Source organism: Globicephala melas, chromosome 1 (genome assembly GCF_963455315.2).
Source record: "Globicephala melas chromosome 1, mGloMel1.2, whole genome shotgun sequence".
NCBI lineage: Eukaryota > Metazoa > Chordata > Mammalia > Artiodactyla > Delphinidae > Globicephala > Globicephala melas.
In genome coordinates this window covers 74,813,865-74,831,720 of record NC_083314.1, presented here as the reverse complement: position 1 = coordinate 74,831,720, position 17,856 = coordinate 74,813,865, and the positions used below count along the sequence as shown (strand labels likewise).

Below are 17,856 nucleotides of genomic sequence, written 5' to 3'. Positions count from 1 at the left end.
TGAACAGTGTACTCAACCTTGAAGCCCACAGGTATGGCCTCAGGCCCAGGAAGAAAAGGGGCCTACCTCTTCGGAAACCCACGGGCTGGAGGCAAACCTGGAGATAGACCACTAGTCCACTTCACCGAAAGGAGGGGGACCTCCAAGGCTGGGTTTCTGGGCTTTAAGAACAGGAGCCAAGAGCAGCCTAGAAGGACCTCTTTAAGGCTTTAGATGTATGCCGAACTACTGGGAACCATGGGGCACGAAGATGGAGCTCCCTCAAGAGCTCCTCCTCAAGTTTCCTAGCACTGCAGAGAGGACCCCAGGCACCTCGCCTGGCTTCCTGTATGTTGGGCCACAGAGGGCGGGAAGTGGAGGAATCATGGGTCAGGGAAGAGGGCAAAGTTGGGGAAGGCTGGAACTCTAGGGAGAGGAGAAAAGTCCTTTTCTTTCTTTCTTTCTTTTTTTTTTTGCTTGTGTGGTAGCAACAGGAAGATAATCTAAGACTGGTACAGAGGTACAGACAGAACCTTGTTAGAGGGGCTTTTCCTGTGATGAGGCTATCTCTTACTGGGGTGGGGCAGGGGGCTTTTGTTACCACCTCTGTTCCACATTCCTGCACAGACAACTTGTACCTTCCCCTTACCCGCTATGTGGCCCCAGGAGGGATATCTGGACCTCCCTTCTATCCCTCCCATCAAACCGGGGTATCTGCAAAGGCAGGAGCACATCTCCTCATTCCTCCACCCACCCTGGGTCCTGAGGCATGCTCAGGGTTGGGAACATCAGCTGTTGGTGAGAGAAAAAGGCTTAAGAAGGCCAGACAACTTTTCTAAGGTCCCAGTTTGTGAGCTGTGGGGTCGTGTGACTTTCTACCTTGCTAACTGCTGAAAGCCAGGAAACTTGCAAAGACAGACACTTGCACAGACAGAGGAGGGAACCCAGGCAGTTTACCTAACATCCTGTAGTCATCCCGGGCTTTCCTGGCTCGGAAAAATGCCTGGATCTTCACGATGGAGTTAACCTGCCAGGAACACAGATGGGAAAAGGGTTGCCGGCTGCCTGTGCTCTGGTCTCATGGATAAAGGTTGGATATGGGGACAGGGGGAGTGGGATGACACTCACATTCTTCTGGAAGTAGCCCAGACGCCTCCGGTATCGCCTCCGAGCTGCCCACATCCGGGCCCAAGCCTGGATCTGGGGGCAGAGACACACTGCCTCAGAGCTCCAGGGTCAGGGCCCACTCTCCAGGCCAATCCAGCCATCTCTAGAGGTCATAGGTGAGGGGACTAAAAACTGTTCTCAGAGAGTCCTTCAAGAAAGACAGGAACCCACCCAAATCATGATAGCTACCTTGATTATAGCATTCGTGTTTGCTTTTAAATACTGCAACCGTTCCAGGTAAATCTTCCGCTGTCTGTAACCCCGCCAATGAGCCTGAGATCAGAAGGGAAAAAGCGGTAACCACAGCTGGTCCCTGTTGGCCTGAGAAGCCTGTGGGAAAAGCCTCGTCCTGGGATCTCCAGGGAAGGGGCAGGGGGTGGGGGGAGGCAGGAAAGTAGAGGGGGAAGGAAGGGGAAACTGGCCCTGTTCTCAAAGAACTTCCAACTTCATGGGGAAGACCAAATGTCTGCATGTAGCCAATCATACCCTCTGCCACACTCCCTGGTCCCCCCCACCCCACACTCACGCTTGCACCATGCAATCAAACATACACACTCATGCTAAGCAACACCTCCTCATAGAAACAACTGTTAAGATACAAGCGTAAAAGATATTAATAATGCATACATCTACTCACCAGCTTCACCACAGCATGTACCATAACCCCCCCGACATACTCATCCACCCACATAAAGACTACCCACACTCTGTCACACACTCCATGGTCTGCAGAGGCACATGGTGGCACAGGTGGAAAGTGTATGCAGGCACAGAGCTGTGTGCCCACCATCTCTGCCAATGGCCATCTGGGCAGCAGGTCATTCATGCTCTCATAACTCACCCTTCTCTTTACAACTCTACCATTCAGCTCTGAATTCCAGCTCTCAGCAAATCTTCCCTCTAAGGCCCCCAGTAATTCAGCTGTCAGGCTGATGCCCCTCCCCACTGCTAGTCTGCTGCAAAGGGTCTATATGACCATCTCCTCCATAAATCACATCCCCTTTGGTCCCTAAGACACAAATCTCATGGCTCCCTTCTGTTTTGGTCTCCTTCCTAGGAGCCTCTTCCCTTTCACCCCAAGCTTGTGTGAGATTAATTTTCCTAAAGTACCATTTAGACCATGTTTCTTCCAGCCCCCAAATTTCCAGAAGTTCTCAACCATCTGACCCCACACTCCTATCTGTCTACGGATCCCTACTTCCTTAAGGATTTTAACCACCTCAGACATTTCACTTTCTTCTAAACATGCCTTATGATCTTCTGCCCCTGAACCTTTGTCTGTGCCCACCCTCACCCCAGCCCTGTCTCTACCCACTGAAATCCTGTCTTTTAGGGAACACATTAAACATCTCCTGAGAGCTCAGGCCCTGGAGAACTCTCTGCCGCTGACACTGCCATGGCTTGGTGTGTTAAGAGCATCCCCTTTCAGACAGCTGGCCCTCCCAGCCCCTTCTAAAGCCAGCTCTCTTGGCCAGGCTTTCCCCTAAGACTTACACCGTCCTTCTGTTGGGAAAGGATATAAAAGAGACAGCTTGGCCCCATGATACCAGCTGTCCATCTTGGAGCCTAGAGGCCAGGAAGCCCCAAGTCTGTGCGTTTCCTCAGCACTCTTTCCCCTCCTACTCCAGGTACTGCCTGACATATTGTCAGTTGCTGTGGGGAAAGGCAGAGGGGTCTCCTCTCTGCTCTTACCACCTACGCACCCCCACATGGCTGCTCCTTAAAGAGAAGGCCTCCAAAGCTGGATTGGTCAGAATTCAGGACCCTGACTGGGGTCCTGGCCAGGGTCAGACCTCTCAGGAGAGATTACAGCCTCAGCACACCCAAGCTGCTTCGTTTCTCAGTCTCACACCTGCTAGCTGGAGAGCAGGTAGCCTGGGGCTCTGGGCCCCCTCTCCCTTTCTCTGTCTCCCAGGACCCAGGCCAGAGCTGGCACACATCCAGGCTCAGTAGCAAACTTGCCTTCGGACGTTGTGCCCTCTCCCACTGCTGGTATGGCTCTTCTGCTCCTTAGAGTTGCTGTGAGGTGCCAGGCTGTGCTCAGGAGGGAGGAATTCCTATGATTTAGACCACTAAATGCTGATTATTAAGGTTCTGTTTTGAATTCTGGGACCAATGCCCCGAAATGTACATCTCGTAATGGCTCCCACCAATAGAGGACGTACTGCACTAAGTGCTACATGTAATTTTCCTACTTTACCCTCACAATCAACATGAGGCGAGTACCACCGTTATGCATGAGGAAACTGAGTGCTGGAGAGGCTTAAGTAAGGTGCCCAGACGTAGTAGGACCAAGAGGCAAACTGTAGCCTCTGACTCCAAAGCCTGAGTTCTCAGTGACCACCACATGTCCCAGATCATAATCAAGGGCCATTGGCCAGTCTCAGTCTGTGCTTCTGTCTCCCTTGGGGTTCTCTGGTATTATCTCTGCGTCCCTACTATCACAATATCTCACATCCACTGTATTCCAGTTCCTGCGATGGGAGAGATGTGATCACTCACCTGTGTCTCTCACACCCATCTCTCACCCTTGCCCAGTGCCAAGGGGCATCCTTCGCAGATACTGGGCATTTGGAGGTGTTCATTAAATAAAGTCTCTTTTACACTGCCAACATTCCCACGAGGCCCTCCAGGTCACGTCTGCCTGAGGAGGTCTCTGTTTGCTCAGCTCCCACTGTTCCTGGCTTGTAAAGTGCCTGGGCCCGAGGCCTATCTTCCCAGTTGGCCTCGTGCCCCAGTTACTTGGGGGTTGGTCTCAGAGGCCACACTGGACCATCCACAGGTTGGGAGAATAAAAATGGAAAGGCTGGCTGGAGAGAAAAGGTAGAGTTCTTTCCATAAGGGATTCCACTCCTTTTCTGTTTGACCACCACCACCTCTTCACTACTCCTTTTCTAGGCAGGAAGTCCTCCTGGTGTCTAAACCCTGATGTCTCACTAGATCTTCTACTCTCCCCCTGGAGAAGCTCAAAAGCAGCTCTCATACCCTCTGGAGGGTGATGATGATGACAGTAACTAGCATTTATACCATGCTCTTGCCTATCTGCCAGGTACTGTTTAGATGTACTTTAGATATTACCTCAGAACGACCCTATAAGGTGGGTGCTACAATTTCCAGATTCCTCGTTTTCAGATGAGGAAACTAGGAGAGAGTAAATAACTTGTTGAGGCCATGCAGCTAACCTGGTGGAACAGGGATTCAAACCCAAGTAGTCTGGGCTCCAGAATCCACGCTCTTAATCACTACTGTTCAGAGGCCAAAAGATCGTCCCAACTCCACTCAGCAAGAAGTAAGTAGGGAGAAAACCCTGAAGCTCAGGTATGTCCAGGCCCTGAAGCCTCAGATGGCCAGAGCCTGCTACCTGGATTTTGATGATTGCTGGGAGCCAGCTCCTCAGAAAGTGGGAACGCTCAGCAAACTTCTGCCGAACCAGGAAGCCGCGGAGGCGGGCCTGGAGCCGGATAATGAAACCCACATTGGCCTTCCAGAGCTGTTGGCGGTCGTGGGCAGCAGTGATCTTGGTGACGGCCAACTGCGGAAGTAGGAGAGAGAGCCTTTGGTGTCCTGGTGGTTGGGAGCCCCTCCCGCAGGAAACTTCCCATCCATGAGCCCCCTCCTTTGCAGGGGCCCGCCAACCTGGATCTCCTCCCGAGTCAGGTGGGAGGTGTTGAGGCGGCAGCCGGGGGGTCGCTCCCAGGTCCCCTGGAAGGTCTGCAGATGGAAGTAGTAGGCGGTACCATCCTTCAGGTCATGTTGAACCCAGAGCGCTGTATCCCCTAAGCAGAAACCAAGTAAGCAGAGAAGGCTCAGAGGAGGCTAGAGGTGGCTGAGGCATGCAGAGAACAGAGGGACATGGTAAGGCCACTACCTGGGCGCCGCTTCTTTGCCATGGCATCTTCCAGGACTTGCTGGTAGCCGTCAGCACAGTCAGGAACCACCCCTCGGAGGCCCACGGAGGGGTTCCTTAACACCCGTTCTGTCTGGGCTGCCTTGCCCTCCTTGATGGCCTGATTGATGGCGGCCACACCAAGAGCCACTAATAGGGGCATTGGGAGGAAGTGGTCAATCTTTCTGAGCCCCTCCCAGAGGCCCTGTCCTGTCTGTTGGGAAGGGATCCAGAGAAGAAGGACACAAAACCACTCTGCCTGATGGAAGGGACAAGGACATCCCAGGATGGACACAGATGAAAAGAAGCAGCATGCAGCTGTGCTTGGAGGAAAAGCTAGCAATCAAGGAAGGCTTCCTGGGGGAAGGCTGTGTAGGGCTGGGCTGGGGCTTGGTAAAAGGAAAGTCAGCTTGTACAGAAGCTCCAGGGCAGGATATGGTCAGAAAGCCTCAAGACAGTCTTTTAGGAGGAGAATAAAGTCCAAGAAGTGGGGGGAGTTGATGCAGCCCCTGCCTTCCAGTCACTCACAGACAGACAGATGGACAGATGGACTCCAGACACTGAAAACTAACACCATCAGCACCCCACACCAGAAATAACACCCGTGTCTATTTGTACTGACCTTGCCTAGTTTTCCTCAAAGCCAACCCCTCTTCGCCAACTTCAAGACTAAACATTCTCTAACCAGAGATGATTGTTGGAACCCAGACTCAAGCTACCAGTAGAAAACGGGATGGGTTTTTGACCCCCATGTGGTTTCACATGCTCACATTGTAGGAGGAAAGTGTACACAGGAAGGCACAGAAGGAGGCAGTGGGTGGACTATGGGCTCTCGACTCCTGAGGATTTCCTGCCCAGCTGACTGCTAGGAAATCCATCCTACGGTCGAAACAGCAGCACTGTTCTCATTCTGGCCTGCCTCCCCAAAGAGGTTGAAATGGAGAAGGAGGTGACTGGGGAGGCTCCCGCTGAGCCCACGTCTCCTTGCCTCCCCCAACCCCTCTCCCCCCACTCCTGCCCCCACTGCCGCCCATTTACTCCTCTGAGCTGTGTTTGTGTCCTGGTTGGCTCTAACCACTTCCTGGCGGATCTCTTCCAGCCATAGCGCAGCTCCAGGATCCCCTGTCACCTGGTAAATTGAGAGAGATGGGACAAGATGAGAGCCCAGGCTGGTCTCCCCAAGCCCAGCTGCCCAGGGGAGCCAAACTGCAGGCCCACTTTGGGAGCCACAGGGTAGCAGTCTCCACTCCCCTCTGCCTACCCTGCGTGGGCATGGCCTTATGGCTCCCTTGGACTGCTGCCAGGTTCACAAGGTTCTTTCCTACCCTGCTTTCAGGCCAAGCATCAGCTCAGCTTGGCCACAGCACCCCCAGAACCCTCTTAAACCCTCAGCATCCGCCATCCTCTCAACAGCTCACCTCCCTGCCCTTGTGCCTGAGCCATGTCCAGGGAGAGCCCACGCCGGAGGCCACACTTACCTGCCCCTCCTCCCCATTCCCCTACGCCTCAACTCACAGCTTCTTGGGCCCATCTGACCCTGACCTCCACCCTCTCCTTCCCATTCCTCTCCACGGTCCTCTGCCGCACAAGGCAGTGGGAAGATTGCATGTGACCACGGGTCAAGTGAGCCTGTGCCTGCCACGCTGTAAGGCTTGTTCCCTCCCTTGCTTTAGCCAACCCCAACCCCAGACTCTACTCCCTCCCAGCTCTCCTCATTAATAGAGTGAACGTTCTAAACTAACGTTTTATTGAGCACTGTGTTCCAGGCAGTGTTCTAAAGCACTTTCTTATGAACTGAAACTTGCAAAGCACATAAGACAATGCTTGGGAACAGAGTTAGAACTCCATCAACCTTAGTTAGTACTCCTGTCATATTACCTCACTTAAACCCTATAACTCTGAGACAAGTTCACTATTATCACAAGCTTGTAGGTGAGGGAACTGAGGCCCAGAGAGGGTAAGTAACACGTGCAGGGTCAGGTGCCAGGATGCAACCTGGAGTTGGATGCAACCCGGACAAGGATGCAGGAGTCCTTGTCCTCAGCCACTCTCTACGCTGCCGCCTGCTCTGGATGTTACAGGTTTTAAACCTGTTACATTCTTCAACTCACTTGGTTTTTACCCTCATTCCAGTAGGTAGGTAGGACCAGGGCATGTGGTATTTTACAGGTGTATAAGGAGAGCTCAGGGATGTTAGGGAATTGCTATAAGTCACATGGTCACTGAGTGTCAGAGCAGGGAATCCAGTCTGGGTTTTCCGGCTCCCAGACCTGTGCTCTTCCCACGCACAAGGCCCCCACCATTTGCTCTGTGCTGGCGACCAGAACTCTGCCCTTCTTCCCCATGGCCAGATCAGAACCCCCGCTGCCTCGCATCCCCAGAAGGGACAGTGTCCATCAGACTGGCTTTCCCAGGGTGCACACTGGGCACAGCTCTACCCATAGGGGATATTCTTCCTGCTCTGGTGACCAACCCAGCCAGCCCAAGCCTCACCTGGGCCTTCTGCTTTTTGGCCGCCACGAGGAGGAGATGGTACCGCGGGGCGACAGGAAGGCTGACATCGTCCAGGCCAGCCGCAGGAAGCAGAAGGGAGGAGAGGGTCTTTTCAGGGTTGTTCTGTTCCAGAGCCTCATTGATGAGGCTGACTGCAAGGACCTCTGGGAAAGAGAGATATAGGTGGGCAGAGGGCCCAGACTTATGGCTAAGGGATGGGGCTGTCCGCATTGGGCCATCTTCCCCCAGTCCTGGACTCCACTCACGATTGGTCTCTTCCTGGACCTGGGCGTTGACCTGACTCACAGTGGCCTGAAGATCATTCCAGCTCAGGAAGGCCCCATCCATTCCATGCACCTGTTGCAGCTTCACCAGAGTATCAAAGTACCTGGTAGCCAGGTGAGTGAGAATGAGGGGGGTAGTATGTGCACCATGAGCCAGAGGTCAGGGGAAACTTCTGGACTACTTTCCTCGCTTGACCTCCAGGACGTCACATTCTCCTGGTTCTCGTCTCGCCTTACAGCTTGTCCTTCTAAGTCTCCTCTGCTGGTTCCTCCCTCTCTTCTAAATGTCGGAGCATCCCAAGACTCAGTCTTCAGGCCTCTCCTCTCTCCGTGCTCACACCCTAAGTGATCTCACCTAATCTCATGGCTTGAAACACCACATTCTAATGACTCCAAAAAGTACACCAATAGCCCATTCATAAATGCCAGCTGCCTGCTCGGCATCTCCAGGTGAACGCCAAAATTCACCGCAAGCCCAGCAGCAAACATCTAAACTCCCGATCCCCCCCATTCAACCTGCGTTTCCCACAGTCTTTCCCATCTTGGTAATTGTTTACTCCAATTCTCAGGCCAAAAATCTTGGGAGTCATACCCGTCTCCAGTCTCTCTCACACCCCATATCCACCACATAACCAAATCCTGTCAGTTCAGCTATCAGAATACACCCAGAATCTGGCTCCTTTTCACCACCTCCACTGCTACCACACTAGGCCAAGCCTCCATCAACTCTCGCCCAGGTTACTCCAACAGACATTTAACAGGTTTCCCTGCTTCTTCCCTTCTAACCCGGTAGTCGATTCTCGGCACAGCAGCCAAAGTGATCCTGTTAAAAGTAGGTCAGATAACCTCCCTCCTCGCTTAAACCCCCCCACCGTGGCTTCCTTCCTCACTCAGAGCAAAAACCAGAGGCCTACATGGTCCAGCCTCTGCAACTTCTTCTCCCATTATTTTCCCTCCCTCCCTCCACTCCGCCTCGTGGCTTCCTGGTGTTCTTTGAACACATCAAAGACACTTCTTTTTCAGGGTCTGTGCCCCAGATAGCTCATGGCCATCACTTATGCCTTTTAGGTCTCACTCCAAATGACCCCCCTACCAAAGAAGGCTTCCATAACCATACTATGTAGCAGAGACAAACTGCCCTTACCATGTCCCCGCCCTTTATCTGCTTTGCCCTGTATTTTTAACCACCATAGCTCTTCTAATCATTTGACATGTTTGTTTTTTGTCTGTCTCCCTCTACTAGCACATAAGTTAGAGAGCAGGGAACTGTGTTTTGTTCACTGTTGTTTCCCAGCACCTAGAATAGTACCTGGCAGGACTTACCTGGTGGAGCAGTGGTTAAGACTCCGAGCTCCCAATGCAGGGGGACTGGGTTCAATCCCTGATCAGGGAACTAGATCCCATATGCATGCTGCAACTAAGAGTTGGCATGCCACAACTAAGGAGCCTGCTGGCCGCAACTAAGGAGCATATGTGCCGCAACTAAGGAGCCTGCGAGCCACAACTAAGACCCAGTGCAACTAACTAAATAAATAAATAATTGAAAAAAAAAAAAGTATCTGGCACATGAGTGGGTACTCAAACCTTTGTGATAAAAGATTAAATAAATGGAGGAAAGGGGAATGACTGTGAACCCACCAACTCCCAGGAGAAACACAGGCCAGGGAACTGCAAATAGACCCTGAGGGTTGGCCTGTGCCGGAGAACAGGGCATCATGCAGAAGGCTAGTCTCCGAGCACAAGAACTTGGACTCTTGACTACATTCCCTCCATCACCCACCCATCCCCCCTCTCAACATGCAGCTAAACCTTAACCTTTCTCACCGTTGAGCATTCTCTCCTTCCACCTTGGCCAGCCCTGTGGCGGGGTTCACCAGACTGCTCCAGAAGCTGCTGGCATCCCTGGCCTCCAGAGCTCGGTTGATCAGGACCACGGCTGAGAGCATCTCCACGGCCACGAAGAGCTCCTCCTGGCCAAGCTCCTACAACAGAGGGAGGGCTGATTCCCTAGTGGGCTGGTGAAGGGCCTCGGGGGTCTGCCTGCCATCCTGCCCCCAAGACTCTCCCACATCCCAGAGTCTCTGTCTCAAAACACCTATGGCCTAATCCATTCACTAATAATTAATCATACTTAATACTTGAGAGTGCTTACTATGTGCTCAATGTATAAGTACTCTGTGCACATTATCAGTTAATGTTCATAACAAGCCAAAGAGGTAATAGGTAAGTATCCCTATTTCACAGATGAACCCATAGTCAAGTAATATAAGTTAAAGCTAACTGCCGGATACCAGAGCCCACATTTAACCAGTGAGCTCTACCTGCTCCTTTCTGGTCCCTTCCACACACCAAGAACTGCACTAGGCCCTGGGCACACTGAGAACAAGATAAAGTGGGCTCCTCAGCGCTGTGCTACACACCCAAGGGCCCCTTCCCTGCCCAGTCTTCTCATCCTTCTCAAATATCTGCTTGTGCTGTTCCCTGTCTGGAGTACCCTTCCTGTCCTCTACAGATAGAATGCTGCAAATAATAATAATGATGATGATGATGATGATGATGATTATGATGATGGCGGCTAAAAATTTCACGCCAGGTTCACTTCTAAGCACATATGTTAACTCATTTAATCCTTACAACAATCCTATGAAATAAATATATTATTGTTCCCATTTTATATATGAATTGAGGGGCAGAGGAGGTAAATAGTTTCCCCAAGGTCACAGAGCTAGGAAGCAGTAGAACTGAAATTTAACTCAAGGATTCTGGCTTTAAAGTCCACATTAGTCGCTATGCTTTACTTCTTAGGACTTATTTTATGCTTCCTTGTACTATAGTCTCATACACTGAGACCATGAGCTTCCTGAGTATCGTGCCTGGAGTCGATGCTCTATAGATGCCTGCTATGGTTAGGATTCTTTTTTTGTTTGTTTGTTTGTTTTTGCGGTACGCGGGCCTCTCACTCTTGTGGCCTCTCCCGTTGCGGAGCACAGCCTCCGGACGCACAGGCCTAGCGGCCATGGCTCACGGGCCCAGCCGCTCCGCGGCATGTGGGATCCTCCCGGACCAGGGCATGAACACATGTCCCCTGCATCGGCAGGCGGACTCCCAACCACTGCGCCACCAGGGAAGCCCAGGATTCTTTATTGAGTCTCCTCTCTTCCAAGAAGGCTTCCCAGACTTAGCCTGAGCTCTGCCCCTTCCATTTCCCTAGTGTGAAGTCATCTCCCATTTACATCATCGACTCCTCCCTGTGTCTCTGCCTGGGCCCTCGGGTGTGTTCTAACTCCTCCAACAGGCTGGGAAGTCCCTACAGGAGGGCCCTATCACCTCACCGTCAGAGAAGCTGTATGGACAGGGGGAGGTGGGACAGCAGAGTGGTTAAAAACATAGGCTTCAAGTATATTCAGCTTTGCATGCACTCCCAGCACTGCCAGCCACAGCTGTTTGGGGCAAGTTACTTAACTTCTGTATCTGTTTCCTCATCTCTAAAATGGAAATAATAGTACTTATCTCATAGGGTTCTTTTAGGATTAAATGAGTGTTTAAAGCAGTGTTTTCTCAAAGGTATTTGCTATTATAATACACTCAGGATGGCAAGGATGGTAGCCCACCTCCCACCCCTAATCTCTTGCCAGAATCTAAGGGTGCCCTCATGGGTGCTCTGGACTGACTGCTCTGATTCCTCCAGCTCCTTGGGAACCCAAGAGCTGGATCCTCATTTCTAGGGCTTACCCCCTGCTGCTGCCGCTGGAGCACTGCCAGCTCCTGCTGGTACACAGCTGATGCAAAGGGGTACACTGGAGGCAGCTGGGCTTCTGGGCACATCAGCTGCTTCACGGTGTCAGCTGCCACTCCCCTCCGGATGGCTTTGTTGATCCTCTGCACAGCCTGGAGCACTGCAGGGGAGGAGGGAGAGGCTGTACAGGCTGGGCATCCAGTGCCATTTCCACTTTCCTGGCTAACTAGGTTCTGCTGGCGATCTCTGAGGGGAAATGGCTTTGAACCTCTGCTAGGTTCAAAATGCGTTTCTAAATATTCAGGAGGGAAAGGGGTTGGGTCGCTTTAAGAAGAGGCTCTGGAAGAAGCAATTTGTCAGGCCTAGAAGTTGAGTAGCTCAGCAGGTGGCTGTCATAGCAGAGGTGAATTCCTAGGGTGGTGAGCATAAGATTGACAGGAGGCTATGTAGCACAACTAAGATGAAGTTAGTCAAGGGGCTCCAGGGACCAAATCTTGATGACAGCGCAGAAGAATAGGGAACTAGCTCCAAGGTGGAGCCATTTGGGCTGCAAAGGGCGAGAGTAAGCTAAAAAGGGGCCCTGGTGTATCTATGTAGTTTTAGTTTTCAAATGCTGGGGCTTATAAAATGCCAAGCAGATATGGGCATTGACATCAAGGAGCACAAAATCCACTGGGGAAAAATAAGGATACAAAATTACCTACATTGCATTGCTGCCACCGCTATGTGAGAGGTACTTCCCCTCCCTGCAAATCCACTGGCAGCGTGGGGGAGGAGGGATGCTAGGGGGAGAGAGTAGGAAGATTTCACAGAGGAGGAGGCATTTGAGGCAGCTCTGCAGGATATTTTCATCTGCTTTCCACTGGTGAAAACGTGGGAGAACTGTAATCCAGAGGACCAGAGGCCTGGCAGTGGGCAAAGCTGTGGGCAGTCAAGGAAGAACAGGTCATCTGACTCAACTGGGCTGGTGGGATGTGAAGAGAAGGGTTGGGGGAGACATTTGGAAGGTCTCACCTACCATGCTGAGGAGATGGGACTAAAGTCTAGGAGAAATATGGAAGAAGCCACGACGGTCTGAAGATGTTCAACAAAGAAGCTAAGATCAGATCTGTGCTTGAGCGATTATTCAGGCAACAGCAAGGAACTGAGCGATAAGCAGGCAGTTAGCCAGGAGCGGCCTGGGGGCTCCATGAGGTAGCCACAGAGAGCCCTGCCAGACAAAGGTGAAGGGTGACTGAGCAAGTCCAGTCGGAGGCAAGCATTCGTGCCAGGTGTGGCTGTCCACAGGCTGCTGCGTGGCGCCTCGGCACTCTATGTCTCTTCACGCCTGCTATCCCGATTGAGCCCCTTGGAGGGAGACAATCGCTAACCCACATTCTTTTAATAAAGAATTATATTTGTATATCATGTTTTTAAGGGAAACTGAGCTGGATCATGAGTTTCTCTCTCATCTGGGCCATCACTATATTTCAGAAGCCAAAGGAACTCAACCAAGTTGAAACGGTCAAAATACAGGGGAGGTGCCTAGAAGGAAACTGCCTGTCCTAGAAGTCCAGCCTGGTGCAGTACTGACTGTTATTATCTCCAGGGCCTTGATGAACTTACCTGTAGCATCCCCCCAGGCGGCCAGGAATAGGGCACACTAGGTGGGGAGCTGGAAAATCGGGCAGCAGTCTACCTTGCTCTACACAGAAGCTGGCAAAGGAGTTACATGCTCTCTCAAGAGCCAGTGATACACCCAGACCAGGTCTCAGTCTGGAGATGACTTACTGGCTTGTTCCTGATCACCCTTTATGTTGGCTGCAGCCACACCAGCTTGGACCTCCTCCTTTTCCAGAAGCTCCACCAGGCCCAGCTCCTGGAAGAGGGAAGAGATGCAGTAGAAGAGAGTCCTCCTGGGACCATGAACATACTTCAGGAGCTGCCAGCATGAGCCCCAGGTCCACCCAGTCACCCACCCTCAACCCCAGCTCTCCCCTTTAGGCAGACTAGCCTGGCCCGCCCATCCCTCAGAACTCATCTCTAACCTCTGACTCTTTCTTACCCAGCAAGCACCTGAAATAACAACACAGGCAACACAAATATAGTGTCAGGGAGAAAGTCAACAGCATTGAAAATAAGATTGCTAACTTGAGGCCTCAATTCAGCAATGGGGGAGCATATCACTGCCTACTGGACTGCCCCTGGGTCCCCCCCGGTCAGTATGAGAGATTCTCAGAAGGCAGAAGCTGATCAGCATGGGCCGTTAGGCTTTGGGGTAATTTAACCATTTAAACATATAGTCAGTACTTACTGAATACAAAGAATTGACAGTGGTGAGGCCCTCCCCCATCCTATAGTCAGATAGAGGAAGTAGCAGATCATAGACAGAGCCTGACCTGTGCTTTCTGCTCTCTGTCTGAGCTCAGCTGTTCCAGGTACCAGTCTGCAAAGTCTCTCCTCACTCCTTGCAGGGCCAGGACAGGGTCTTGAAGGGCCTCAAGCAAGGCCTCAGGGCTCTGTCTTTCCAGGGCATCATCAACAACTTCTAGAGCCCCATGGACTGAAAAGACCAAGACTCCATAATGGATAGTGTGAGAAAGCCCACCCCTTAATATCCCCAGTTCAGCCCTCTTCCTGCCTGCCCAGGGTTACCCTCACCCCTGCCCCCTGGGCTCCTAGGGCCCAGCCCAAATTCTTCAGCTTGATCTTCACAGCCTTCCCATCTCACTACCCCGTACCCTGAGGATATCCTGACCTAAAAAGGTAGAGGCACGCTCCATCCTGGGCTTTCAAGCAGCCTCTCCTGCCCTGATCTCCTACCCCCAACCATTCTCCAAACTCTCTTCTTGAAGGACCCCAGACCAACTGCCCCCGGGACCAAGAGTTGAAAAGCCTGCCCCTTTCCCTCTGTCCACTCTATGGATGTCCATTCAAACAGAAGCCCCCTTGACAGCAACCACTTCTCCAGACGTTAACAGACATAAAACAGAGCACACACAGCCTTGACTTTGAACTTCCCTTGAAATAAGTGTTGGCCCAAGTGAGGTCATGGGTCTTCTGGCCTGAGAGAAGCCAACCCCATAACTCCCTAGGCGGGGGCTTACCCTTCAAACCCCTCCTGGCCTTTCTCTCTTACCATTGACATGGTTGATGTTGCCCTGGATTTCAGCCTGAGTTAGGTAGCGGTCATAGATGTCCTGGCTTTCTCCATCATTCTGCAAAAACTACATTGAGAGGGGAACCTGGGAAAACCAATTCAAGCTTTCTTACCCCTCCCTCCCTGTCTATAAATATTTCTTCTTCTGGGGGGTCTTCCAAAGGCCAAAGGTCAGTCTGGTTGGAAGGAATCTGGGGAAATTGTGGGATCTAATCCCCTGGCACTGACACAGTTAAGTTGAACTACCCTTTGGAATCTCCAGTCTAATCTCATCCAGTTCTACATTCCAGTCTCTCAGCCCTGCCCGAGAACATTTTCCCCTATCTTCTCTTTTGAATTCCCATTATTCTCCTGAGTTCCTCTCCTGTTTCTCAAAAATAACTGACAAGTTAGTTTCTCTAGGCAACTTTGGATTCCGGAGACAGGACAAATAGGAGTCCTGGTTTCACTCGAGATTTTCCAGGCCACCCAGCTTTTCGGCCCCGCCATCCAAGGCTCCTTACGCGGTTCCTGGCATTGGCAGCCTTCTCCATCTTGGCCTGGGCCAGCAGCTCCTGGTAGATGGCTGCCAGAGGCTCTCGAAGATTCCCCAGCAGAGCACTGGGATTCTGCAAGGCAGCCAGGGTGTCCTTGACCACTCCTCGCTCCACTGCCTCATTGATGGCAAGAACAGCTGCATGGACTAGGAGGGGACATGAAGACAAGGTCAGGATGCCAGAGCAAACCCCAGTCCAGCTACAGCGTAACCAGCTGCAGACCCCACTCTGACGTCATCCCCTTTTTCCATCCACAGGGGCCAGACAAGCCAGGTAGGCTGTTGGCCCTGCCTATGATGAGAAGTATCCAGGATTTATGCAGGGGCTATAAGGTTCAGAGTCCTCCCATACTCACTGAGCTACCCCAGCAGGGGAGCCTGGTCTCTACCTGCAGCCTCATCCACCGAGAGTTCATTGGCCAGGATGCCCCCGATCTTGCTGAAGGCAGGCAGCTGGAGGCCATATTTAGCTAGTTCAGAGGCCATGTTGCTGAGTTCCTCAGCTGCAATGATAGCACAGATGCCCTTCATCAGGCCCAGAACCCCCAAGACCTGCCCAGACTGTGGTGGCTGGGGAAGGAGCTGGGCTTACCTGTGAATTTCACTTTCCCATATAGATCATGTATCTGAGGGGCCAATCCCAGCCGGAAGAGGAAGAGACTAGGAAACAATGGAAGGCATTGGGGTCTATTCATTTTCACATGCTGACTATAATAGGTTTGCAGGAGATACTAGGGGGACTTGGAGATGAAGACCATACAGCACCTGCCCACAAGTCATCCCCCATTCACAGGGAGAGAGGTTATTGTAAGTCAGCACAAGGCAATGCCATAGCAGAAAAATAAGATGCTGTAGGAGCTCTGGAGGGATTGCGAAGGCTTCACAGAGAAGGACACATTTCAGTGGCAGGTCACTGGATGGAGATGGAGGATGGAAAGGGCATAGCAAGCAGAGACCCACTAAGCTAAGGCACAGAGTCCTCAAAAGATGTGGGAAATGAAGTCAGGAAGAGAAGACATGATGGACATAGGAACTGGTCAATTACTTTCTATGCTTTAGCCAACTGGTTGCTGATGGCCGGCTGCGAGTAGGACTAAATAGCCTTCTCCATTCACGCTGACGGCATGTGACACTCCAGATGCATCCTAATCTGACTTCCTTGCACCCCGGTCACAAGCTGAACACTCTTCCCTGCCTGCTCTTTCCCTTCATCCACACAGATCACACATAAATGTGCCCTCCAGCATGCACATAAGTCTAAACAAAACTATGTAGATCAAAAATGTCCCTCTGAGAAGTGCTCCCTGTGGTCTATCTTCCATCCTCCCTGCTGCAAAGTTTGTTGCTGTTGACTGTTGGTTGCATCCACCTAGAGGAACTTGGATGACAAAAGTCTCGGTCTCTCACCTGAGTGCATGGATGCAGTAGACCACCCGGGGCATATTCTTCTTGTCATAAATGTCCGTGGTCTCTGGCAAGAAGGTCTAGAGGGGAAACCAGCCAATTACTGCCATTGAAGACTTGGAAGCAGCACCAGATATGGAGAGAGGGGCTGAGGAATGGGTTTCTTCTCTGACCTGGGGCTTCTGGGTCAATCTCCCCAACGCTTTACAGTCAGCACTGCATCCACACACTCAGTGTAAAAGAAAGGCATTGGGGACACATGCTAAGCCAAGACCCAGCCACGGACACACAGCCCCAGATTAACCAAACGCCAGACAAGGCTATCAAGGCTATAGGATGCAGGCCACATGCTCCAGGAGAAACAGGCCCCCTTTTCATCCTACAGACACAGCCAGCCTGTGCCCCTCACCTTGGACTCTTGCCAGAAAGGTGGCATGCTGGGAGCTGGCCATGACTCCACAAGGGGCCTAATGAAACACACACTGCCAAGGACTGCCAAGGGTCAGGGCATGCCACCCCTGTCTTCAAGCCAAAGGTCTCTGATCAGTGGGGGCCCCTCTAAGAACTGAGTAACCTCAGGCATGATTTCTCATGCCACCTGGCGACTGTAACGAGGTTTAACCTCAATACCTCTTGGTTACCTTAGATACATAAGAAAAGACCAAATCTAGAGACTTAAAAGTGTTCTAGCCTCACTGAGAACACATGGCCTCTATTGATCTGCCTCTCACCAAAGCATCTGTCTTAACTGTTATTTCCTTGTCTTATAATTGCCTTCTACAGTGAAGAAAAACACTACAGAATCTTATGCCTTAATTTGTATAGTTCTTTATAATTCACAAAAGGAATTCACACAGATCATGTGATCTTCCTGACAACCTTATAAGGAAGACAGGGGAGGGATTACTATCCCCACTTTACAGATGAGAAACAAACTGAAAGTCAACGAGTGAGAGGACATGCAGCATGTGTCCAGTTGGGGTCCTGGCCTAGGCTTCCAAGTCTACTGCCTTGGGATGTGGTGTGTCCTTGCTTCACACTATGCAATTCTGGTGGAAAGATGGCTGGCCAACATGAGGCCCACCTCCTGCGTTATATAGGGGCCTCACTGACTAATGGGAACAATGGCAACAATGCATCCTGGGCCAGGTTGCCTTCACCTCCCTTCACTTCCCTTACCCACAAGGAAGTGAAGACAGAGACCAAGTAACATGGTTCAAAGACATACAGCCT

The 17,856-nt window shown here is 51.6% G+C and overlaps 1 protein-coding gene across 1 annotated transcript in view; it reads right to left on the bottom strand.

Annotated features, from left to right (window-relative positions):
* Positions 1–17,856, bottom strand: part of IQGAP3 (IQ motif containing GTPase activating protein 3) — a 36,973-nt gene that overhangs the window by 13,300 nt on the left and 5,817 nt on the right. The window contains exons 4-21 of the mRNA XM_030841835.2: positions 16,627–16,703; positions 15,812–15,879; positions 15,609–15,722; positions 15,188–15,366; positions 14,664–14,742; positions 13,924–14,087; positions 13,316–13,403; positions 11,542–11,705; positions 9,634–9,791; positions 7,792–7,913; positions 7,526–7,689; positions 6,071–6,161; positions 5,015–5,182; positions 4,783–4,922; positions 4,508–4,678; positions 1,336–1,419; positions 1,108–1,179; positions 937–1,006 (exon numbers count right to left, since the gene is read on the bottom strand). Of these exons, the coding sequence (XP_030697695.2) occupies positions 937–1,006; positions 1,108–1,179; positions 1,336–1,419; positions 4,508–4,678; positions 4,783–4,922; positions 5,015–5,182; positions 6,071–6,161; positions 7,526–7,689; positions 7,792–7,913; positions 9,634–9,791; positions 11,542–11,705; positions 13,316–13,403; positions 13,924–14,087; positions 14,664–14,742; positions 15,188–15,366; positions 15,609–15,722; positions 15,812–15,879; positions 16,627–16,703 (2,173 nt within the window). The remainder of the gene's footprint in view (positions 1–936; positions 1,007–1,107; positions 1,180–1,335; positions 1,420–4,507; positions 4,679–4,782; positions 4,923–5,014; positions 5,183–6,070; positions 6,162–7,525; positions 7,690–7,791; positions 7,914–9,633; positions 9,792–11,541; positions 11,706–13,315; positions 13,404–13,923; positions 14,088–14,663; positions 14,743–15,187; positions 15,367–15,608; positions 15,723–15,811; positions 15,880–16,626; positions 16,704–17,856) is intronic.